Consider the following 18,005-nt stretch of genomic DNA (forward strand, 5'->3'; position numbering starts at 1 on the left):
TCCTGGGCTTGTATTACTAGTTCAGACAAGATCGGTGTTCTTGGCCATCATTCTCTCCAAGACCACAAGACCTTGGGGAGGAGATAAAAAGGGACCTTCTCTGTGGCCTTCTACTCTCTGGTGAGTACCCAGTGCCTGGCTCCGAAACAGAGCTCCCTATTGGACCCAGAAAGACATGAGATAGGCTCAAGAGGGCTTCAGAATTGGCCCGTTTCTTGGACCCAAACAGGCTGGAATCTGACAACGTAAACATTGTGGAGATGGATACTACCATGGGCAGTACCAGATATGGTAGGCATCCTCCGTTTGTCCCTCAGCAACTCCTTCCACTTGTCTCCACCTGGTTTTGAGCCTGAGGACATTATGTGGCATCTAAACAGAAGGTCATGGCTCCTATAAGAGGGGTCTCTCTCTCTGGGCTCAGGCAGCCACTCCTTCCACTGACCCCTTCAGGCTTAGGGGGGTAATGACCCTACCCGTCTAACCCTGTGACTGCATTATCCCCCAAGGGGAACCTGTATCAGTAGTCCTTTTAATAAGCCCTCCTTAAATATAGCTAGTTGCCTATATCACTTATTTCCTGTGGGGGCCCTGGCTGCTACAGTGTCATTTCTAATCAAGGAGAGTCTTTTGAGGTTGACCAGATAAAGAGACTTCAGGGTGTGTTTGGAGTTTTGTGGATCATTATCAGGGAAGGGTAATATGGGACCATGTTTCTAAAACCACTCAGTCTTAATGCAAAATGATTTAACACATGCAACTGTTTTGTACTATAGCATCAAAGTTTTATGATTTTTGCAATCACCAGTACCTGAAGCATGAGCCCCAATGGTGCAAGGGTATGAGTGCTGGATGTGTCAGTCAGGACAGAGTAGCTCATGCTGCAACAACAAAAAACAACCGTCACGTGTCAGGGGCTTTGGATAAGAAAGACTTAGTTCTTGTTCGTACTACTTGTTCATGTCTGGTATCTGGCAGACTCCACCACCCCCCTCAACCCCCATACCATCCTCAGTCAGGACTGGGCTGATGGAGCAGCTGCTACCTGGAGCATGGCCGATTTCTGTGGCAGATCACACACTGGCTTTTACAACCGCCCAGGAGAGACACATCACTTCTACTCGCATGTCATTGGCCAAAGCAGCTCCTTTGGCTACTTTCCATTTTAAGAATGAAGTGAGCTAGAAATATCTGGTGGGTCCCACTAATGACTCTCACATGGGACATTCAGGGATCCGGAAATAACCAGAATCCTTCTGTTGGTTTTCACATTTTACTTCATCCCTACTTCCTTACTGACATTTCAATAGAGATTTTTGAAAACCAGAATAAGGCCACCTATTATCTAGAATAGACGAGCTTTTTGAACTGGCCAGAATTGTTGCCTGGCAAACCATCAGTGTGACTGGGCTGGTACAAATTTTAATACAGATTATCAGAGACTCTCAGGGTTGGCAATTCTAACTGCTCACCCACTAAAGGCATTCTTTCTACAGTTCCTAAGGAGCTAATTCTTAGGTCTAATAGTTCCAGAGGGGGAGAGCCCACTCACTTCACCCACCACACTCACTTCACCCACCCCCTCTTCTTCAGGTGATGGTGCCAAGTTCCCTTTGCAGAACCACCTCCTCGCACATTGGAGGAATACTTGTTGGGTAGACTGTCAGTGAGGTCCAGGTCCTCCTTGGGCACATGACCCAAACCCAACCAATCAGATCCTCTTCCTGAGACTGGAGTCCTGATCTAGGGGCAAAAGGGCTGAGATACTTCGAAGTTCAATTTACCAGGGAGGATGCCCTGAGAGCACTGGCTAGGAGTCCTTGCTGCTGAAGCCTCAGGAACAACCTAGCTCTGCCCTCCCAGAGCCTGGGTCCCTGCCATCTCTTCGCTCTGAGGGTGATGCTACACCCAACCGACAAATTCCCCTGCTTCTTAAATTCCAAAGAGTCTGTTTTGACGCTTATCACCCCAGAACCACGACTGAGCCAGACACTTAGGCCAGCGCACCCCTCGATTGGAGGTCTTAGCAGTTCTTCAAAAGGAGTAATGTGTCCATTGGAAGGAGGGTTGGTGACCAGTGGATGCCGAGCAAACAAAAAGAGTCAAAAAGGGCCTTGCTGGCCTTGGCCATCCACAGACAGCCTAGCCAGAGGGGGCTGGGGCCATCAGGCTGGAGTTCCTTGCTCCAGCTCTCTGGTCCAGGTGTGATTCTGTGCTCACCAAGCAAAGTTAGAAGCATAATTTGTACCAGTTGTGCTGATTTAAATGGTCCAGCCATTGTCGACTATGTTATCCCCCTTCATAGACTGAGACTGAGGCTGAAAGAAGTTACTTCATTTGCCTGAGGCCACACAAGGTCCAGAAGGGCAGCCAGTGCTTTACACAGAGGTCTCTCTGAACCATGTCTCTCCGACATCGAGGCACTGGTAAATTCAGTTTAAGCATCACTGTGGAGTCTTGAGGACTGGAAGCCCCGTGAGGCGGAGACCACGCTGGTCTTGTTCAGTATGGCAACCCCGTGCCTGGATCCCCGCACTGCATTTTCCAGGATCACCTGCCTAACAGATGCTGCCTCCATCCCCTGTCAGTCAAGCCCCAAACCCAGGAGTCAGCTTCATCATGCACTTTCCCTCCCCTTCTCTCCCCTCCCTGACCCACATTTTTTTTTCTATCATCAAGTCTCACTGCCTCTACCTCCACAATAAGCCACAAACCCATTCACTGCCTTCCATTGCTACTGCCCCATCCCAGGGAAGCCAGCTCACCAGTCTGCAGGTGAACACTCATGTCCCCTGTAATCCAGGCTATACAGAGAAGCCGAATAATCTTCATCAGCATCAGTTCGATCATGCCCCTCTCCCACTCAAAAACCCCTGCAAGTCTTTCCATTGCTCTAAGACGGAAATCTTCCCGTGCTCACATCACCGGACCCCTGACTCACTCTGTCTTTAACCACTTCCAGGTTCCTCCCCGGTTTATGTTGCTATGGGCACGCTGGCCTCCTTCTGGTCCCAGCACGCCAAGCATGCTTCAGCCCCAGGACTTTGCATTTGCTGTTCCCTCTGCCTGGGACCCTCTTCTCATCTTTCACGTGCATCCTAAATGTCATCTCTCTGAGACAGCTAAAGCAACTGCCTCCCAGTCACTCCAGTCACCCTTCCCTTGCACCCCACTTGTCCTCCAGCGTGATTTTTGCTTGCTCTGATTGTTGTCCATCTGCCCTCGCTGGAACATACATACTCTAAGAGTTGGGGCCTCATTTGCCCTCATCCCTGTACCCAGAATAATACTTGGCATTTAGAAGGTGTTAAAAAGATTTGTTGAGTAAATGAATGAATGCACTCATTGAAAGGACCAAATTATTGGTTTTAACCGTGTTGTTTTATTGACATGAGACTCCAACTCCTTCACCGTTTTAAAGAAGCAAACTCCTCACGGAGAACTCATGAGAAAGATAAGGCAGCCCACGTCAGTGGCTTCCTCCAGCTCCACGAGGCTCCTGCTCAAAACGTGAGAACAGAGAGGGGGTAAGGCTGAACTCACCACCAGGCAGCTCACTGGCCGGGGACTAGGGTGTGTGTTCACTGTGGCTGCTGCAGCCATGCCTCACAGAGCAGGCTCCAGCGCCAGCCCCCAGGCACCCCCTGCACTGACGCTGGTGATGTGTTGACTCCATCGTTGCTGGGACAGTGGTCAACGCCGCTGCCTGGCAGCTGGGATGGAGTGACCGCCTCGCTCAGCCTGTGTAACCCATTGTTTCTAAAGAGTTGCTGGCTGCAGAAGCTGCCAAGCTCTCGGGCCAGCTGTGGGTTCTTCACTAGAATGAAAGTGTAACCAAGGAAGGGGCTTGAAAAAGTGAAAAGGACAGAAAATGAAGGCAAAGAGAGTGGATGACCCAGGCCTTCCACGATGGCCGTGAAGTAGGGGACCGTCTCCCCCGAGGGATGGGCCGAGGACTTGGCGACTCCCCTGACCATAAATGGCTTGGCCAGGGCTCTCTTGGAGCCACCTCTTGCCCTGTCACCCTTGCTGTCCCAGCTGAATGTTCCCGCAAATGCAAGACACAAACCAGTAACACCAGCAAGAGAGGAGCTTGCCAGGGGCAGTAGCTGGAGAAGATTCTTGGGAGGTGGTCGGAAATGGTGAGTGAGAGCCAGCGTCTTTTCTCTGCCTAACCTTCATTTCTCTCTTTCAAAAACAATTCTGAGGCTTTTAAAGCTCATATCTCCTGATTCAAGTATAATTGTACCCTCAGTGCAAAGAAGTCAAGGGGCTTGGTTTTTAACTATTATGTGCAAAATACTAACCATTAAAAAAATTCTCACCTGACATTTGCTGATCCTATCTTATATTTTAATATTCAAGTTTTCTTTTTAAAACCCCACTTACAAGAGTACAAAATAGATGTTTCAGCTAAATTCGTTTCCCGGCTGGACCAGTGGGTCCAATCATTTTTTTCAGTCTGCCTTCTGCTAAGTGCTCAGCAACAGAGATGTTTATAAGCTGCATCGGAAACTGTCCACCTTTCTTACTGACTTGTGATCCATGTTTGGCTGTGACTCAATCAAATGAAGTTTGCTAAGTTAGAAGGGGCTACTTCATATGAAACTGTACTACAGCTTCTGTGATTCCTTTATTAAAGAGATCATTAAAAGGAGCTGAATTCAGGCTTTGGAGTTAGGAAGCTCTGTGACCTAACCCAGCATCTATCACTTGCCAGCTGGGGACCTTGAGAAACCTGTCTTGGTCTCAGTCTGCTCACCCCGACGTAGGGATGGGAGTGCTCCTCTTATGGTCAGGTTATGTGTGCAGTGTCTGATGCACGGCGTGCCCGCGATAACAGTGGTAGTCATCCCACCTCTCCCTCCTCCCCATCACAAAGAGCAGAGTCATAATGAGTGACGCTCAGCCACTGAGACCCTAATGTGCCTTCAGGACCGGTATGTAGATACCACACAGTGCTCAGACTAGCGATGAGTGTCTTGTACCAAATTCCAGTACCTTGAGTGTTGCTAATCCAGGTCGGCAATTCCACCCAACAAGAACTTCCCAGTGCCTTCCTTCTGCGTCCCTCTGGCCAGGCCTTGAAGAATACAACACTCCGTGATCCCTGCACACCCAGAGTATTCCTCGTTTGGAAAGAGCTGCCACAAATGTTATTTCCATTGGGTTTATCCCGTGAGTTGGGCAGGGCAAGTTAATAGTATCCCCATTTTGAGGGTGGAAAAACTGTGTCTGGAAGAATAGATTTGTTGTGAGGAAATGGAGACCAGAGAGTTTGCGTCACTTTTCCCAGGCCACACAGCTGCTAAGTGGCTGAGTCTGGATGTGAATCCAGATCAGGGGACGCCAAGCCCAGGACTGCCTCACTCCACCCAGCTGCCTCTCTGAAGGACACTGCATCAGATTCGCCTCCACCTGCATTTACGTGATGTTTTTCTCTCCATGAGAGCACTGTAGTGTGTTTCTACAAAATATGAACGTCTTTCTGAAACTGGCCAACATCTTCGTCATCCAAATGTTGATAAACAGCACGTGCAATGGCCCACTTGTTGCTGCTCCTCCCTTCTGCTGTGCCCCCAAAGGAAGCTTTGTCTTGGGCCTGCTGACATCAGTACCCTTACTCACTGATGAGATAAGGCTCCGGGCAGCTGCGTCTGATGCAGTGACCGTCCAGTGCCCCAGCAGCCTCTGTGGGCTTGCTTGGTGTTAGCATGAAGGGCAGTGGTTAGGCCCCTTGAGCAAGAAGACCCTGACCTAAGGTTGCCTGGACGTCCCTCTTGCTCTAATACTGTCCTGGAAGAAGATAGTGAGCTGTGATCCTGGGGGCTCTGATTATTCTGCAGGTACTGTCGGATTCCTGAGGAAGCTTGTAGAGTGGTGGAAAGATACTGTTACCAGAAGACCTGGGTTCTGGTGACAGCTAACTAGTTGTATGCACTTAAGAAATGCGTTCAAATTCTTGAACTGATTTTCTTCTCTATAAAAAGTGAAGGTCCCCTCTGTTGCTAAGAGACTGCTAACAGTCACCACTGAAGCATGCTGGCTGGCTGGGGTCATTTTAATTGCAAGACATTATGTCTGGGGCAGGGATAATGAAAATTGTACATTGTAGGTGCTTAAAATTTTTTTCAGTTCACAAAAGAGTTTCTCATTCATTAACCCCTCTGAATTCCAACCCTCTAGAAAGCTAGCGATAATAGGTGTTTCATCAATTTTGCATTTATTGTGACTATCTCCTCTAGAACCATCTTTCAGGCTGGATTTGAGTCGTATGGACCAGTCAGCCTGTTTTAAGAGATAAGTTCTAACATTTATCCATGATAAATTTCTGAAGAGTCCTTGGGCCTCTGTTTCCTCTTCTGTAAACTGAGAGTTTTCAGGTTGACGACCTTTGAGGAACCTCAGGTCTGAAATACTATGATTCTTTTGGATTCTGTAATCCTCCCCAATCTCCCCATTGTTGGATAGCACTTAATTTAAAAACCTAGCAAACACATTGCTTCTAGAATGACAGGAGGCTTCAGGAAGATCGGGGGCTGGAGTTTGAGCCAAGCCGTGGGGGACCAGGGAGGCTGGGGCTGAGTGAGGGCACAGCCAGGGGACACCCATCAGAGATGGCTGGACACAAGGGGTGGGGTGGGGCCCAGGAAGTAGAAACAAGACCACTTCAGCCCCCTGAATGAGAGGCAGGAAGTGTGACCAGCTGATCTGGAGCAGAGGCCACCCATTTTTCCCATCCTGGCAGGGAACATACTGGGTAAAGAGCAGCCTAGACAAACTAGCATCCAGGCGCTCAAGCCGGACGGACAGAAGATGGGGACAGGGAGGGGGAAGGGGACACCAGAGGCTCTGGGCAGGGCCGGACCCGGGCCAGTGGGTGCCTGGGCAGGCGACCAAGTTGGTGGCCCATTGAGCCCATAATCTTTAACTGTTGACCTAGATTTGAGGAAGAGGAGAGGCTGGGTGCTGAGTGAGGGGAGGGGACAGAGGGTTAGCCTCTCCTCTGTCATCCTGACCAGCTCAGCTCCAGCCCGGAACCCCTGGCCTGGACTCAGCAAAAACAGAAGCCTGTCTTTCTCAGGTTCTCCTCCCGGGGTGGGGTGGTTTGAGGAGCAGGTGTTCTTGTTGGAACATAGCCCCTGGGGGGTCCTACCTCCCACCCCAAGCAGAAGGTCCATTACTTCTAAATTCACACATTCCTTCCCTGAAAGAAGTTCCAGGGGAAAAAAAACCCCAAATTTTAGCACTCTGCTGAATTTCCAGTAATATTTTTTGCCTGGCTTTGGAGTCAGGACCCTTCAGGCAATAGCTTCACTGGCTGGTCCCTTACCCTGGCCCTGGGTGAGGACCTGGGTGGGGAGAGAGGGCAAGGCAGCCTTGATGCTGAGGGAGGAAGTCATGACCTCAGGCTCTGATGCTCCCCCACCCTCTTTGGGGCCAAGATTGGGAGGGGAGACTGGGGCTGATGGAGGCTGCGGGGTGAGTAAATTCTCCTGGAATCCGCCAGGGTCAGGGATGTTTGGTGGAGCAGTCTGACCATTCCCGGAGCTTTAATGTTTCCATCTCTCTTCCAGAGTTTTTTACTGAACTTCACGCTGCCGGTCAACACGGTGAGTACAGCAATGCCCATTCACCAGGCAAGTCGGCAAAGAAAGATGGACACAGAGGTTACACTGCGCCTTCACAGCGCTGTCAGGCATAGCTCACACATGACATACACCAGTCTCAAAGGCTCTGAAGAGTCGGAGGACTGCTGAGAGAAATGTTCTCAACTATAAAAATTACACACATTTTGAAAAGGAAAATAGAAAAAAAACCCACCTAAATTCCCATCAGCAGAAAACATTGGGGTCATTCCTTCCAGTCCTGACTCTACATGAATTTTGACCTTTGCTGTCTTTGTACCATGGCTTTCCTACTCTACCTACAATTGTAGATGATAAATGTTTTCCCTCAGCCTTTATAGCCATAACTGACGGTGGTCACATGGCATTTCTCCAAGTGAATTATTTCTTTAAGGGGTTAATCACGATTAGGAATGATTTTGTGATAAGCATAGGTATAGATAAATCCTTGTCTGCACTTAACTTGATTTCCTTAGCATATAGTCTAGCAGGGGAATTATTGGGTCAACAAGAATGAGCACTTTATGGCTCGAGACTATGATATTTAGCTGCAAGTCAAAACGGAGATTTTCAGTTGGTGATGGTGGGCAATTTCAGTCCAGAATTGATCCTCCATCTTCTGTTCTCACGTTGTGTAGAGATAACACTTGTGCCAGGGTTGCTTTTGGACCAGAAATGCTGCTATGATGGAACTGGGCATTTTCTTGGCCCAGTTTTTCAGTAGTTTTTGGCTGTGCCAAATTTTTCTGAAAAGTCATATGATTATTCAGAGAGAATAAACTGAATCTGCCTGGAAAGAGGACTCCTAAGTGCATGTTCATGTTTACTGTAACCTGGGGCATCGTTCTGGACAGCCCCAGAAACGTAGAAGCTCATGACTCACTGCCGGCCTCCCAGTGCCCACCACTGGCCGCCTTGGACGTCGGTCCCCAGACCCTCCTGGTGTGGCCCTGCTTTCTGAACCTTCCTGACTTACTCTGCTCCCTGCTTTAGCTTCTGCCTGTTGTCTGCAGACAAATTCCCCTCTTTCTCTTCTTACCTGTCAAAACCATTTAATATGGCAACTGCTGGAACTTTCCCCCGCTGCTTGAAGCCAGCAGGTCTGTGGAGACCTCAGGTTCTGTCTGATGCTGGCTTGGCCCAACCTATGAAAGTAACTCAGAGAAGCAAGCAGCTGCTGCTTGGGGCGATGGGGCAAGTGGGGTGAGAAGGAGGCCTTCTGATGCTGGTCATCACCCTTTGGAGCACCTTCTCGGTTAACAGCCTGTTTCTCTGAGAACTGCCCCTCCTCCCATGGAACCTATGGAGATCAACGACCACCCCAGTCTGCCTGGAACTGTCTGGTTTTAGCACTGAATGCCCTACAACCTGGGCAACTTCTCTGAAAAACCAGGACGGTTGGCCACCCTACCTGGCAGTTATGTTCTGATCACATAACCCTTCCCTTCTGGTGCGGCTGGATGACGGGGAATGCCAGTGCCCTGGGAAGTGGGGACAAGGTGGATACCCAGCTCATCAGAGCCTCCCTGCAGGGAGCTGGGAACAGGGCCACATGTGCAAGTCAGTCTCTGCTGGGCCACACTGAGCTGTCAAGTATAAAAACCGGGTTGGGATACTGCATGTGGTCACCCAGGGCACTGTAGCACAACGGTTAAGGACTTGAACCCTGGAGCCAGACCACTCAGTGTCTGCCACTTAGGGCTGTGTGACCTCAAGCAAATGACTTCACTTCTCTGGGCCGCACTCTCCTCATCTGTAAAATGGGGATTATTATGGTCCTGTTTCACTGGCTGTTGTGAAGAATAAATAAGCCGATACAGGTAAAGTACTTGAAAAGCCAGATTCCCACTGCTCATAAGTTCCACCTTCAAGGTAATTCATTATGGCAGCGGTGGGGGGTGGGTGGCAAAGCCAGCCCAAGTGAATTTCTGTAAACTGCAGCCAACATATTTCACCTGAAACAGTATCCAACTCTTCACATCACGCTGAGAAATAGAACACTTCAGGCAAAAGCAGCATTAAGGTAATGTGGCGATGGGGTGGAATTGTGTTTAGGTAAAACTGTAACCATTTAAGTACCAAGTGTCAGTGCCTGGTTAGCAAATCCCTCCTTTGATGGGAGCTCTCTGGGAAAGATGCCTGGGTTTAGAATACAAACATCTAAGTTCAGGTTAGATTTACGGTTATCTGTGAGCAGTGAGGAGTGTGGGTCCTGGGCTCTCACAGTTTGGGATGGAATGGTGATCTCTCCATTCACAGGTTAGTTGCTAACCTGGAACTCTGTGCCCTGACATTTATTGATCCAGATAAGACTCACCTTAAATATCTCATAAATGGGTAAAGTCCCATGCCCCGCCTTGAGTGTCAGTGTAACGTATTCGTTCGACGTGGAATTATCCCAAGAGTGTGGGTGATTCACAACTTCAGATACCTGCTGAAGCCATTTGCTTCATTGCATGTTTGAAAACAAGTAAAACCTCCTTCAAGAGCCTGGCTTCCACTGGTATTTGCATTTTTCCCCCTTCTAGCAATGGGGACAAGCCAGCCCAAAGTGTGCTGGGAAGGGGCATAGGGGACGGGAGACAGCCTTTCTGAGTTATGAAACGCGTTGTGGCAAATCCACAGGGTGAATAACGAAGAGCTCACTCGAATTTCTGATTTCTCTCTTCTTGTAACCAAACTTCTTCCCTTCTTACCTGGGAAGCAATCAGGTAAGAGTTTGGCAGTGGTTGTCACCTGTTGTTTTTAATAGAAAGTTTAGTAAAGGGACGAACTTTTGGCGTTACAGCCTAACCTTTGACAGACTGTCTCTTGTGAGTTCTACAGATTTTTGTTTTCTTAAGATGTGTTTTCTTTTCCCACACAGACTCCCTCCCCAGTTGTTACCAGTGGGAAAAGAGCAGTAAGTACACCACTTAAATTCTGGACCCTTTGTTCTGTCATTTAGAGGATGGGGAGACTGCATTTGTTTTGAGGATTAAATTTGGATATGTGAACTGTCACCAAGCACAGAATCTGACTCAATTATTATTCTTATCACCAAGTCAGTTCAAAAGGGAGGGAGAACATGCAGAATCGCGGATGATTTCACAACGTGTTGAACAAGAGAAGCTAGACACAAAAGAGCGCATACTTTCTATGTGCATCTAGATGATGCTGAAAACCAAAGTCATCTATGGGGTGGATTTCAGGAGTGTGGTTACACATGCAGTGACTGGAAGGGAGCCCAGGAGGGCTGGTAATGTTCTGTTTCTTCATCTGGGTGCTGGTCACATGGGTGGGTTCATCATGTGAAAAGCCATCAAACTATATATTTATAATTTATATACTTTTATGCATGTATGTTAGTCTTTAATAAAATCACTGCCCTCCCCCAAAAGCGAAGAAGCCAGTATTATATGACAGTTGCACATTTATAGGGACTCTGAAGACCATCTCTGGTATTTCCAAATAATCAGCAAACCTAAAACTTTATGAGGCTGCAAGCATGGCTGTTTCCACAAATGATCAAAGCAAAATGGGAATTTGAAAATTAATTGGCTCATGCATTTAGTGTAAATAAAGTTAAAAATTCATATCAACGTGGTGTGGGCTATACTAAAATCTTTTACTTTTGCTAATATGAATAGATGAAACTGGTACCAAATTATTGCTTTGAATTGTATCTCAGCTATTCCTGTGCTGATGAGACATTTGTATTTCTGTTCCGAGGAATGGCCTGTTCATATCTTTGTCCAGTTTTCTACTGAATTATCATCTTTTTCCAATTGATTTAAATTGTGTAAATTAAATTCCATGAAAATGAGTCATTTATCATGCACATTGCAAACATTTTTTCACAGTATTTTATTACCCTTTTGATTTTGTGTACGACACAGAGTCCATGCAGGGTTCTGTTTTCTTTTATTTTTAATTGATTAAACTCTTCCTTTTTCTGGGAGAAGCTGACTGTTTTCTCCACGCAGGACTGTGGGCGCTCTCTCGGATTAGCAGCAGGCATCCCGTCCCTGGTGGCCACAGCCCTGCTGGTGGCCTTGCTGTTTACTCTGATTCACCGACGAAGAAGCAGCCATGAGTCCACCGAGGTGATTAGCAGCAGCTTCTGTGGGTCTGGACGTGTTGGCAGGAATCGGTATTCAGTGAACTAACTGGCTTCGGGCAGAGGGTGTCAGGACCAGTATCTGCTTCCTGAGACGTTCTTGCACCTCAGTTTCTGTCTCAGACTCATGACATTACCCTCTAGGCAGAGCTCTTTTGTCACACAACACTCGGGTCACTTGAGGATGGTATTTGGGGTCACAAAAAGCAGCAGCGGAGAGGGACTTTTGTTGCTTTGACAAACACGTCTGTGCAGCAAGTATGTTTTCTAACCTTGAGAAACAAAGGGCACGAGCTTCACAAAGAGGATGGAGGTAATCTGAGGAAAGCCAGGAGACAAACAGACATGGAGGTGTGTCGTGGGGATACATACGTCCAGGAGTTTGTGACTGTTTAGCTTTGCCCTTTTCACATCTGAACACCCAGCAGTCACAAGGGAACCTGCTGACCCCACCTCTTCCAAATACCAAGTTGTTCTGGAAACCAGGCTCAGAATTCAAAGGCCATCCTGACCAATATCCAGCCAGGTTCCATGGCTGTGATTCAGCTGTGCTATGTGGACTCTGGGTTCCAATTCCACCCTCTATTTACAAGCATTCCTGGTTGGCCTCATGCTGGTAAGCGTTAATGGGGAGCAGAAAACCTAGGTTCCAACCCTGGCTCTGCCACTCACTGATTTATATGATCCTGGGCATGTGACTTAACATTTCCTGTGCCTGGGTTAGTTCAACTCTGAAATACAAGCCATTAAAAACTACCCAACTGACTTCAAGAGGTAAGCAGAGTTGTAAAGATGGAATGAGATCATGGGTAAAAGATGTATCGATGAGCTGTAAACTTTAAACATACTAAGAAGTATTGTGGTTGGTCGTGGTATTATTTATTGACTTAATAGTTTCTCAACCTTCAAGGCACTTTAAAATCATCTTGGAGGCTACAAAATACCACCCACTAAAACCCGTTAAATCAGAAACTCTAGGTGATAGCGCTGTGGCATTGGTATTTTTTTTTAAACCCAACATTTTATTATGGATAGTTTTAAATATATACTAAAGTAGAGAATAATATAACAGATTGTTTCACCTCCTTTCCCACACCCTTCTCTACACTGTCAACCTGTATTGTTTTTGGAGTAACTCACAGTGGTGTCTTTTTTGGGGGAGCGGGGTGTTATTATCTGCTTGTTTATTTTGTTTTGTTTTTAAAGCTCTCTGGTGATTCTAATGTGTAACCAAGTTTAAGAACCACTGATTTTAATCATGATCATGAGCAAATGCTGTAACGTTTCATTTCTTCTTCTTTCTGATTTTATTTTTTTAACCAACTTAGGAAAGTGAGAGGCCTTGTGAAATTTCAGAAATCTTTGACAATCCCAGGATAGTGGAGGTAAGAACTCTTGGTTATAATCACTACACATCATTCACACAGTCCCCAAGCTAAGGTTCTTAAAGGAGAAGCACAGGTGGACGAGAGAGGGCGGTGAAACTCAAGCACAGAGGAGGTTCTCATTATATTTTTATTGGCTGGACAGGAGTTCAAGGGTGATTTGATATTAGAAAATCAATTTAACATCACTTATTTCACTGACAAAAGAAAAACATCATGTGACCATCTCAAAAGGAGAAGAGAATTAAAAAAAATTAAACAGCCATTTGTGATGTGAACACTCAGCAAACGAAAAATTTAATGGGAACTCTCTTAACTTGAAGGAAGACATCTTTTTAAAAAGATACAGCAAATATCATACCTAAAGGTAAAGTGTTAATTGATTCTCTTTAGGATTAGAAACAAGCAAGAATGCTCATTATTACCGCTTGTATTCAGCAGTGTACTTTCGGTGCTAGTCAGTGCCATAGGATAAGAAGTAGCTGTTAACTCAGCGGGAGGGAGCCCTTTCACAATGTATATGATTATCAAGGTCACACCGCATTGTTTAACTATCTTACAATTTTATTTGTCATTTATATCTCAATAAAGGTGAAAAGAAAAAGAAATAGAAAGTATAAGACTGGGAAAAAACAAACAAAACTGTAATTATTTGCAGACATGATTGTCTACATAATAAAGCCAAATTACAGATACATTATTAGACTTAACAAGATATTTTTAACAAGATTCTATACTGGATATAGAATCAATATACAAAAGTAATTTGCATTTCTGAAAAATCAATAATAATCAATTTGAAAAAATAATTAAAAAAAGCATTTTGCAGTGGCGATAAAAATATGTAGAATACTGAAGAGTCAATGTAACAAAAACATATAACCCCTTTATGGAGAGTAATAAAACTTTAGTAAAAGATATTAAGTAAGAATGAAATAATGGAAGTTTATGTACAACACTCCTGGATAGGAAGACTCGAGAGCATACAGATGTCAAACAACCTCAAATTCATCTGTGTAAGGAATGTAGCTCCAGTATAAACCCCAACAGGTTTTTTTTTTCATGGAACTTAATACAGTGCTTCTAAAATCTACATGGAAGAGGATAGAAAAAATTTAAATACCAATGAACAGATAGGACAAATAGACAACAAATAGGAAGATGGTAGATTTAAATCCAACCATATAGCAGATTAAAAGTAAAAAGACAGAAGAGACGCCATGCTAACATTAAACAAAAGAGAGTTGAGCGGCCCCCAAGCCCTCCCAGGGCAGCAAGCTCGTGCAGTCACAGGTCTCTCCTCACTTGCTTTCTGTCTCTCAGGGATCCCGCCCTTCTTTGCCTGATGCCCAATGTCTTGAAAGCTGTTGTTTCAAATATTTTGTCTAGTGTTTGGTTGTCTCAGAGGGAGGGTAAATCTGGTTGCTGTTTCTCCAACTTGGCCAGAAGCACAAGTTTTTGCTGTATTTTTTCTAAACTTATTTGTTTTCTTAGAATCCCAGGGGGTCACCCACACATGGAAAGAATGTGACGGGAGCAGACGCAGCCCGCATCTTCGTGAAGACCGAATCGGGAGGCGAGGAGCCCATGCGTGACCCTTACCATCCTGCTGTAGAGATGGAGAGAAGAAGGGGACTGTGGTGGCTTATTCCCAGGCTGAGCCTGGAGCCGGACCAGAGCTAAACACACAGTGGTTTGGAGTGAGGAGAGATGCTAAGCTCCTTCCAGACCAACCCAAATTGATTTGCAGATCTGGACTTTTCTCTTTAGGAGGCAGATCTGATAAGGCTCATTCCAACTCTCAGATCGGTGGTTTAATAAGCAGTGAAGTCACTGTGCATCCAAAAGGAGCCCTTGGATCCTGTTCCTGACCCCAGTGGGAATTTGCTTTTCTTTGCTATTTGGGAAAGGGGGTTTGACTTCTCAGTGTCTTGCCTCCTCATTTTTTTTCACATCCATTTTCTCAAAAAAGCCATCAGACCTGGCTTCCATGGGTGGGTTGGCCAAGGCTAGCATGGTGCAAGTTGGGATATAAATGAAACTTAAATGTGTGAGGAAAAGCAGTTTCTTATTTCTGAACAGCTCAGGGTAGAAATCACATGGGGCCACACGTTCCCTGAGCACAGAGGCAGCGCGTGGCTGGGTCACTCATCCCTCCCACGTGTGATCAGAGGATATGTAAGGAAAACAGTTCTACAGTGGCCTCTGTGTGTGTGTGTGTGTGTGTGTGTGTGTGTGTGTGTGTGTGTTGAGGGTAAACAGGTTGGAGGGAAGGCAGAGGTTGGTTCAAAAGATGATTAGAAATAGGGCTGTACCCATTTTGTGGGAGTGGAGAGAAGGGCCCAAGTCCTTGGACTGTCACCGGGAGAAGCTCATTAGCAGGAAGAGAGGTCAAGCGGACTCTGAGTGGATGAACACAGGACCAAAGGGCAATGTGACTGTCGTCTCAGGGAAGCCCCAGCTGGCTCACCATCGCTCCTGTTAGGAGGCTCCTGGGAGTGCTGGATCCCCTATGCTGTCCACCACTGCGAGCACACCGGTCTCCTGGTGGGAGAACCCGGGTCCAGGGCATCTTGGGGTCCACCCACCAGCTCCATGCATCGCGTTGATCTGCTGTGGAAACACTCCTTCCTGACAAAAGACCCCTGATTTCTCAGAAACACACCCTCTCTTCTTCAGATAACCAAGGGCAGGTTCTACAGACCCAACCACTGCCGCACGCCAAAAGTGCTTTTCAAATCTCCTTGTGAAACTTTTGTGCCGAGTGCCCGGGTCCAGTCACCTTAGCAAGCAGATTGGGCCGTTTTCAAGCAGACACGCCCAGGGCTCCAGGAGCTTGTACTGCTGTTGCCCACTGGGAAGGACCTTGGATTTGCTGAGAACAGGACTGTGGCCTTGGCCTGGGCACTCAGGTGCAAACAGTGGGGCAGATCATGGGGCCTCAGCTCTGTCTGTGCAAAACGGAGACAGCTGTTCTCAGCCTCTTACCCTTAAGGCTGTTGTGAATCTGAGCGGAAATGCATAAGTGAATAAGCCTTGTGGTCTGTAAAGTAAGATGTGACTTGTATTTTGGATCATATATCTTAATTCTACTTACAATCCATTGCTTGGAATCTTTGTTTTACATGACTACTACTAAACTAGCAAGGTTCAGTACTTCTGTCATCTTTTTCTGCACAAGAACTTATTTTGGAATAAAGTGAACAGTAAAACGGTCATTCTCTGGACCTACAACATGTCTGTGGTTTCTCTTTGCCTGTATTAAAGTGTGTGACATGAGTGGTAATCAAGGTTATCCCGGGGGTATTCCTGGTGCTGGCGCTTTCTCAGCTGGGCTGATGATGGAGATGCTCAGTCCTTCACGGAGGGCAGCCTACATTGTGAGGAAACACTGAGACTGGAAGTCAGAAGCCCTGGTTCCCCAGCCTAGGGCCAGTCCTAGCTTTGGGAGGACCTTGGACCAGTCATGTAATTAATAGGGACAGAAGGCATATCAGCGTATCAGCGGCTGCTGGGGCTGGTGGGGTGAGGAAGGGTGGGCGGGAGCGATTACCAACGCCACAAAGAACCCTCGGAGGTAATATGTTCTCTATCTTGATTGTGGTGATGGCCGCAGGGGTACATTACACACCGACACGTCAAATTGTACACTTTAGGTACACAACTTAGGGTAGGTCAATTTTACCTCAATTAAGCTGCTTTTTTAAAAAATGACATCCATATAAAGCCACAATCTCTTGTTCATCATTCAGCATTTTTCCAGGAGAACAAGAGGATATGGGAGTGTGGTTGGTGGCCTGGAAGGACAAATACAGTTATTCTCTGGAGAACTTGGAACTAGACAAAAACAGATTCATGTCCTCAGTGCCCAAAAGGTGGAAAGAAATCCACTCTTAAGAGCTTTCAGTGTTGGCCTGACCTGAAGACCTGAAAAGTTTCCAATGCCACATGCACTGCAAAAGCATTTTACCCCAAAGAAAGACAGGGCGAGTAACCCAAACTGGGGGCAAAATTAGGATTACTTTAAACCGAGGTTTAGGAAGATCTGAATTCCCTGAAGTAGTATGCAAATTGTATGTGTATAATCACTACTCTGGGGGGAGATTCCTTAATTCCCTTCAGATTCTCAAAGGGATTTGTGACACCCCTCTGAACAGTTTTAAATATAAACGGTTACAGTTGAAGGTTAGTGAAAAAGATGTCAAATTAAACCTTTCTTAAGCACCTTTTTGCCACACTTTTAATACAAACTGATTTGAAATTAGTAATGGTTGTGCCTTGTTAGTTTAAGAATTCTATTTCTATAGAAAAAAGAAAATGGAGTGAAAAAAAGTAACCTTTCCTATATAGATGCCTGTTTTCATGAAAATCCTGGAGGTTATTTGTTAAGAATACTTAATAGGAATTACAGGTAAGAAGCTTGAGTGTGAGTTTTGCTGTGTTTCACATTAGATGCATCATGTTGGAAAATCATTCAGCCCCAAGGAAGATCCTGCCTATTATCATTACTATATTATTATTATTATTTTATTATTATTATTATTATTATTATTATTATTATTATTATTATTATTATTATTATTATATCATCATCATTAATTTTGCAGCAAGAAGGTAGAGATGGTACAGGTTACTATAACCTCACCTCTTTCTGCCTCGTGCTTCCCGGGTTAGGAAAGGCTGAAACACCGTACAATTTTTCAGACTTGTTTCTTGTGAAAATACTGTCCCCTACATACCAGGGACATGTAGGATGCAAAATGCATTGCAGGCCACCGTGCTCTTCAAATCCAAGTGCGCTACAGTGAGGGTCATGAAGCTTCTCCCTTGTTTCCAGCTTCAGTTATCAAGCTGGATTTCTTTAAAGAACAGTATGTTTCTGGATTTACAGCG

General features: G+C 46.0%; 1 protein-coding gene across 2 annotated transcripts; it reads left to right on the forward strand.

Annotated features, from left to right (window-relative positions):
- The first annotated feature begins 133 nt into the window (after positions 1 to 133).
- Positions 134 to 16,328, forward strand: OPALIN (oligodendrocytic myelin paranodal and inner loop protein). Of its 2 annotated transcripts, none has more exons than XM_045507495.2 (5): positions 134 to 7,640; positions 10,495 to 10,530; positions 11,594 to 11,713; positions 13,056 to 13,112; positions 14,607 to 16,328. In XM_045507495.2, the coding sequence occupies exons 1-5, from the start codon at positions 7,557 to 7,559 to the stop codon at positions 14,793 to 14,795; spliced, it is 486 nt and encodes a 161-aa protein (XP_045363451.1). In that variant the 5' UTR covers positions 134 to 7,556; the 3' UTR covers positions 14,796 to 16,328. The 2 variants fall into 2 exon arrangements, with proteins under 2 accessions (XP_045363451.1, XP_045363450.1); XM_045507494.2 differs by having other exon boundaries at positions 134 to 7,613.
- Positions 16,329 to 18,005: the final 1,677 nt, after the last annotated feature.

The sequence above is a fragment of the Camelus bactrianus genome, chromosome 11 (assembly GCF_048773025.1).
Source record: "Camelus bactrianus isolate YW-2024 breed Bactrian camel chromosome 11, ASM4877302v1, whole genome shotgun sequence".
NCBI lineage: Eukaryota > Metazoa > Chordata > Mammalia > Artiodactyla > Camelidae > Camelus > Camelus bactrianus.

Excerpts from the sequence above, each read along its gene's own strand:
- OPALIN (XM_045507495.2), top strand. The coding sequence starts at position 7,557 with ATGTTTCCATCTCTCTTCCAGAGTTTTTTACTGAACTTCACGCTGCCG. Across the intron at positions 10,531-11,593 it reads TTACCAGTGGGAAAAGAGCA|GACTGTGGGCGCTCTCTCGG; the intron begins GTAAGTACACCA and ends TTCTCCACGCAG. Across the intron at positions 11,714-13,055 it reads GCAGCCATGAGTCCACCGAG|GAAAGTGAGAGGCCTTGTGA; the intron begins GTGATTAGCAGC and ends TAACCAACTTAG.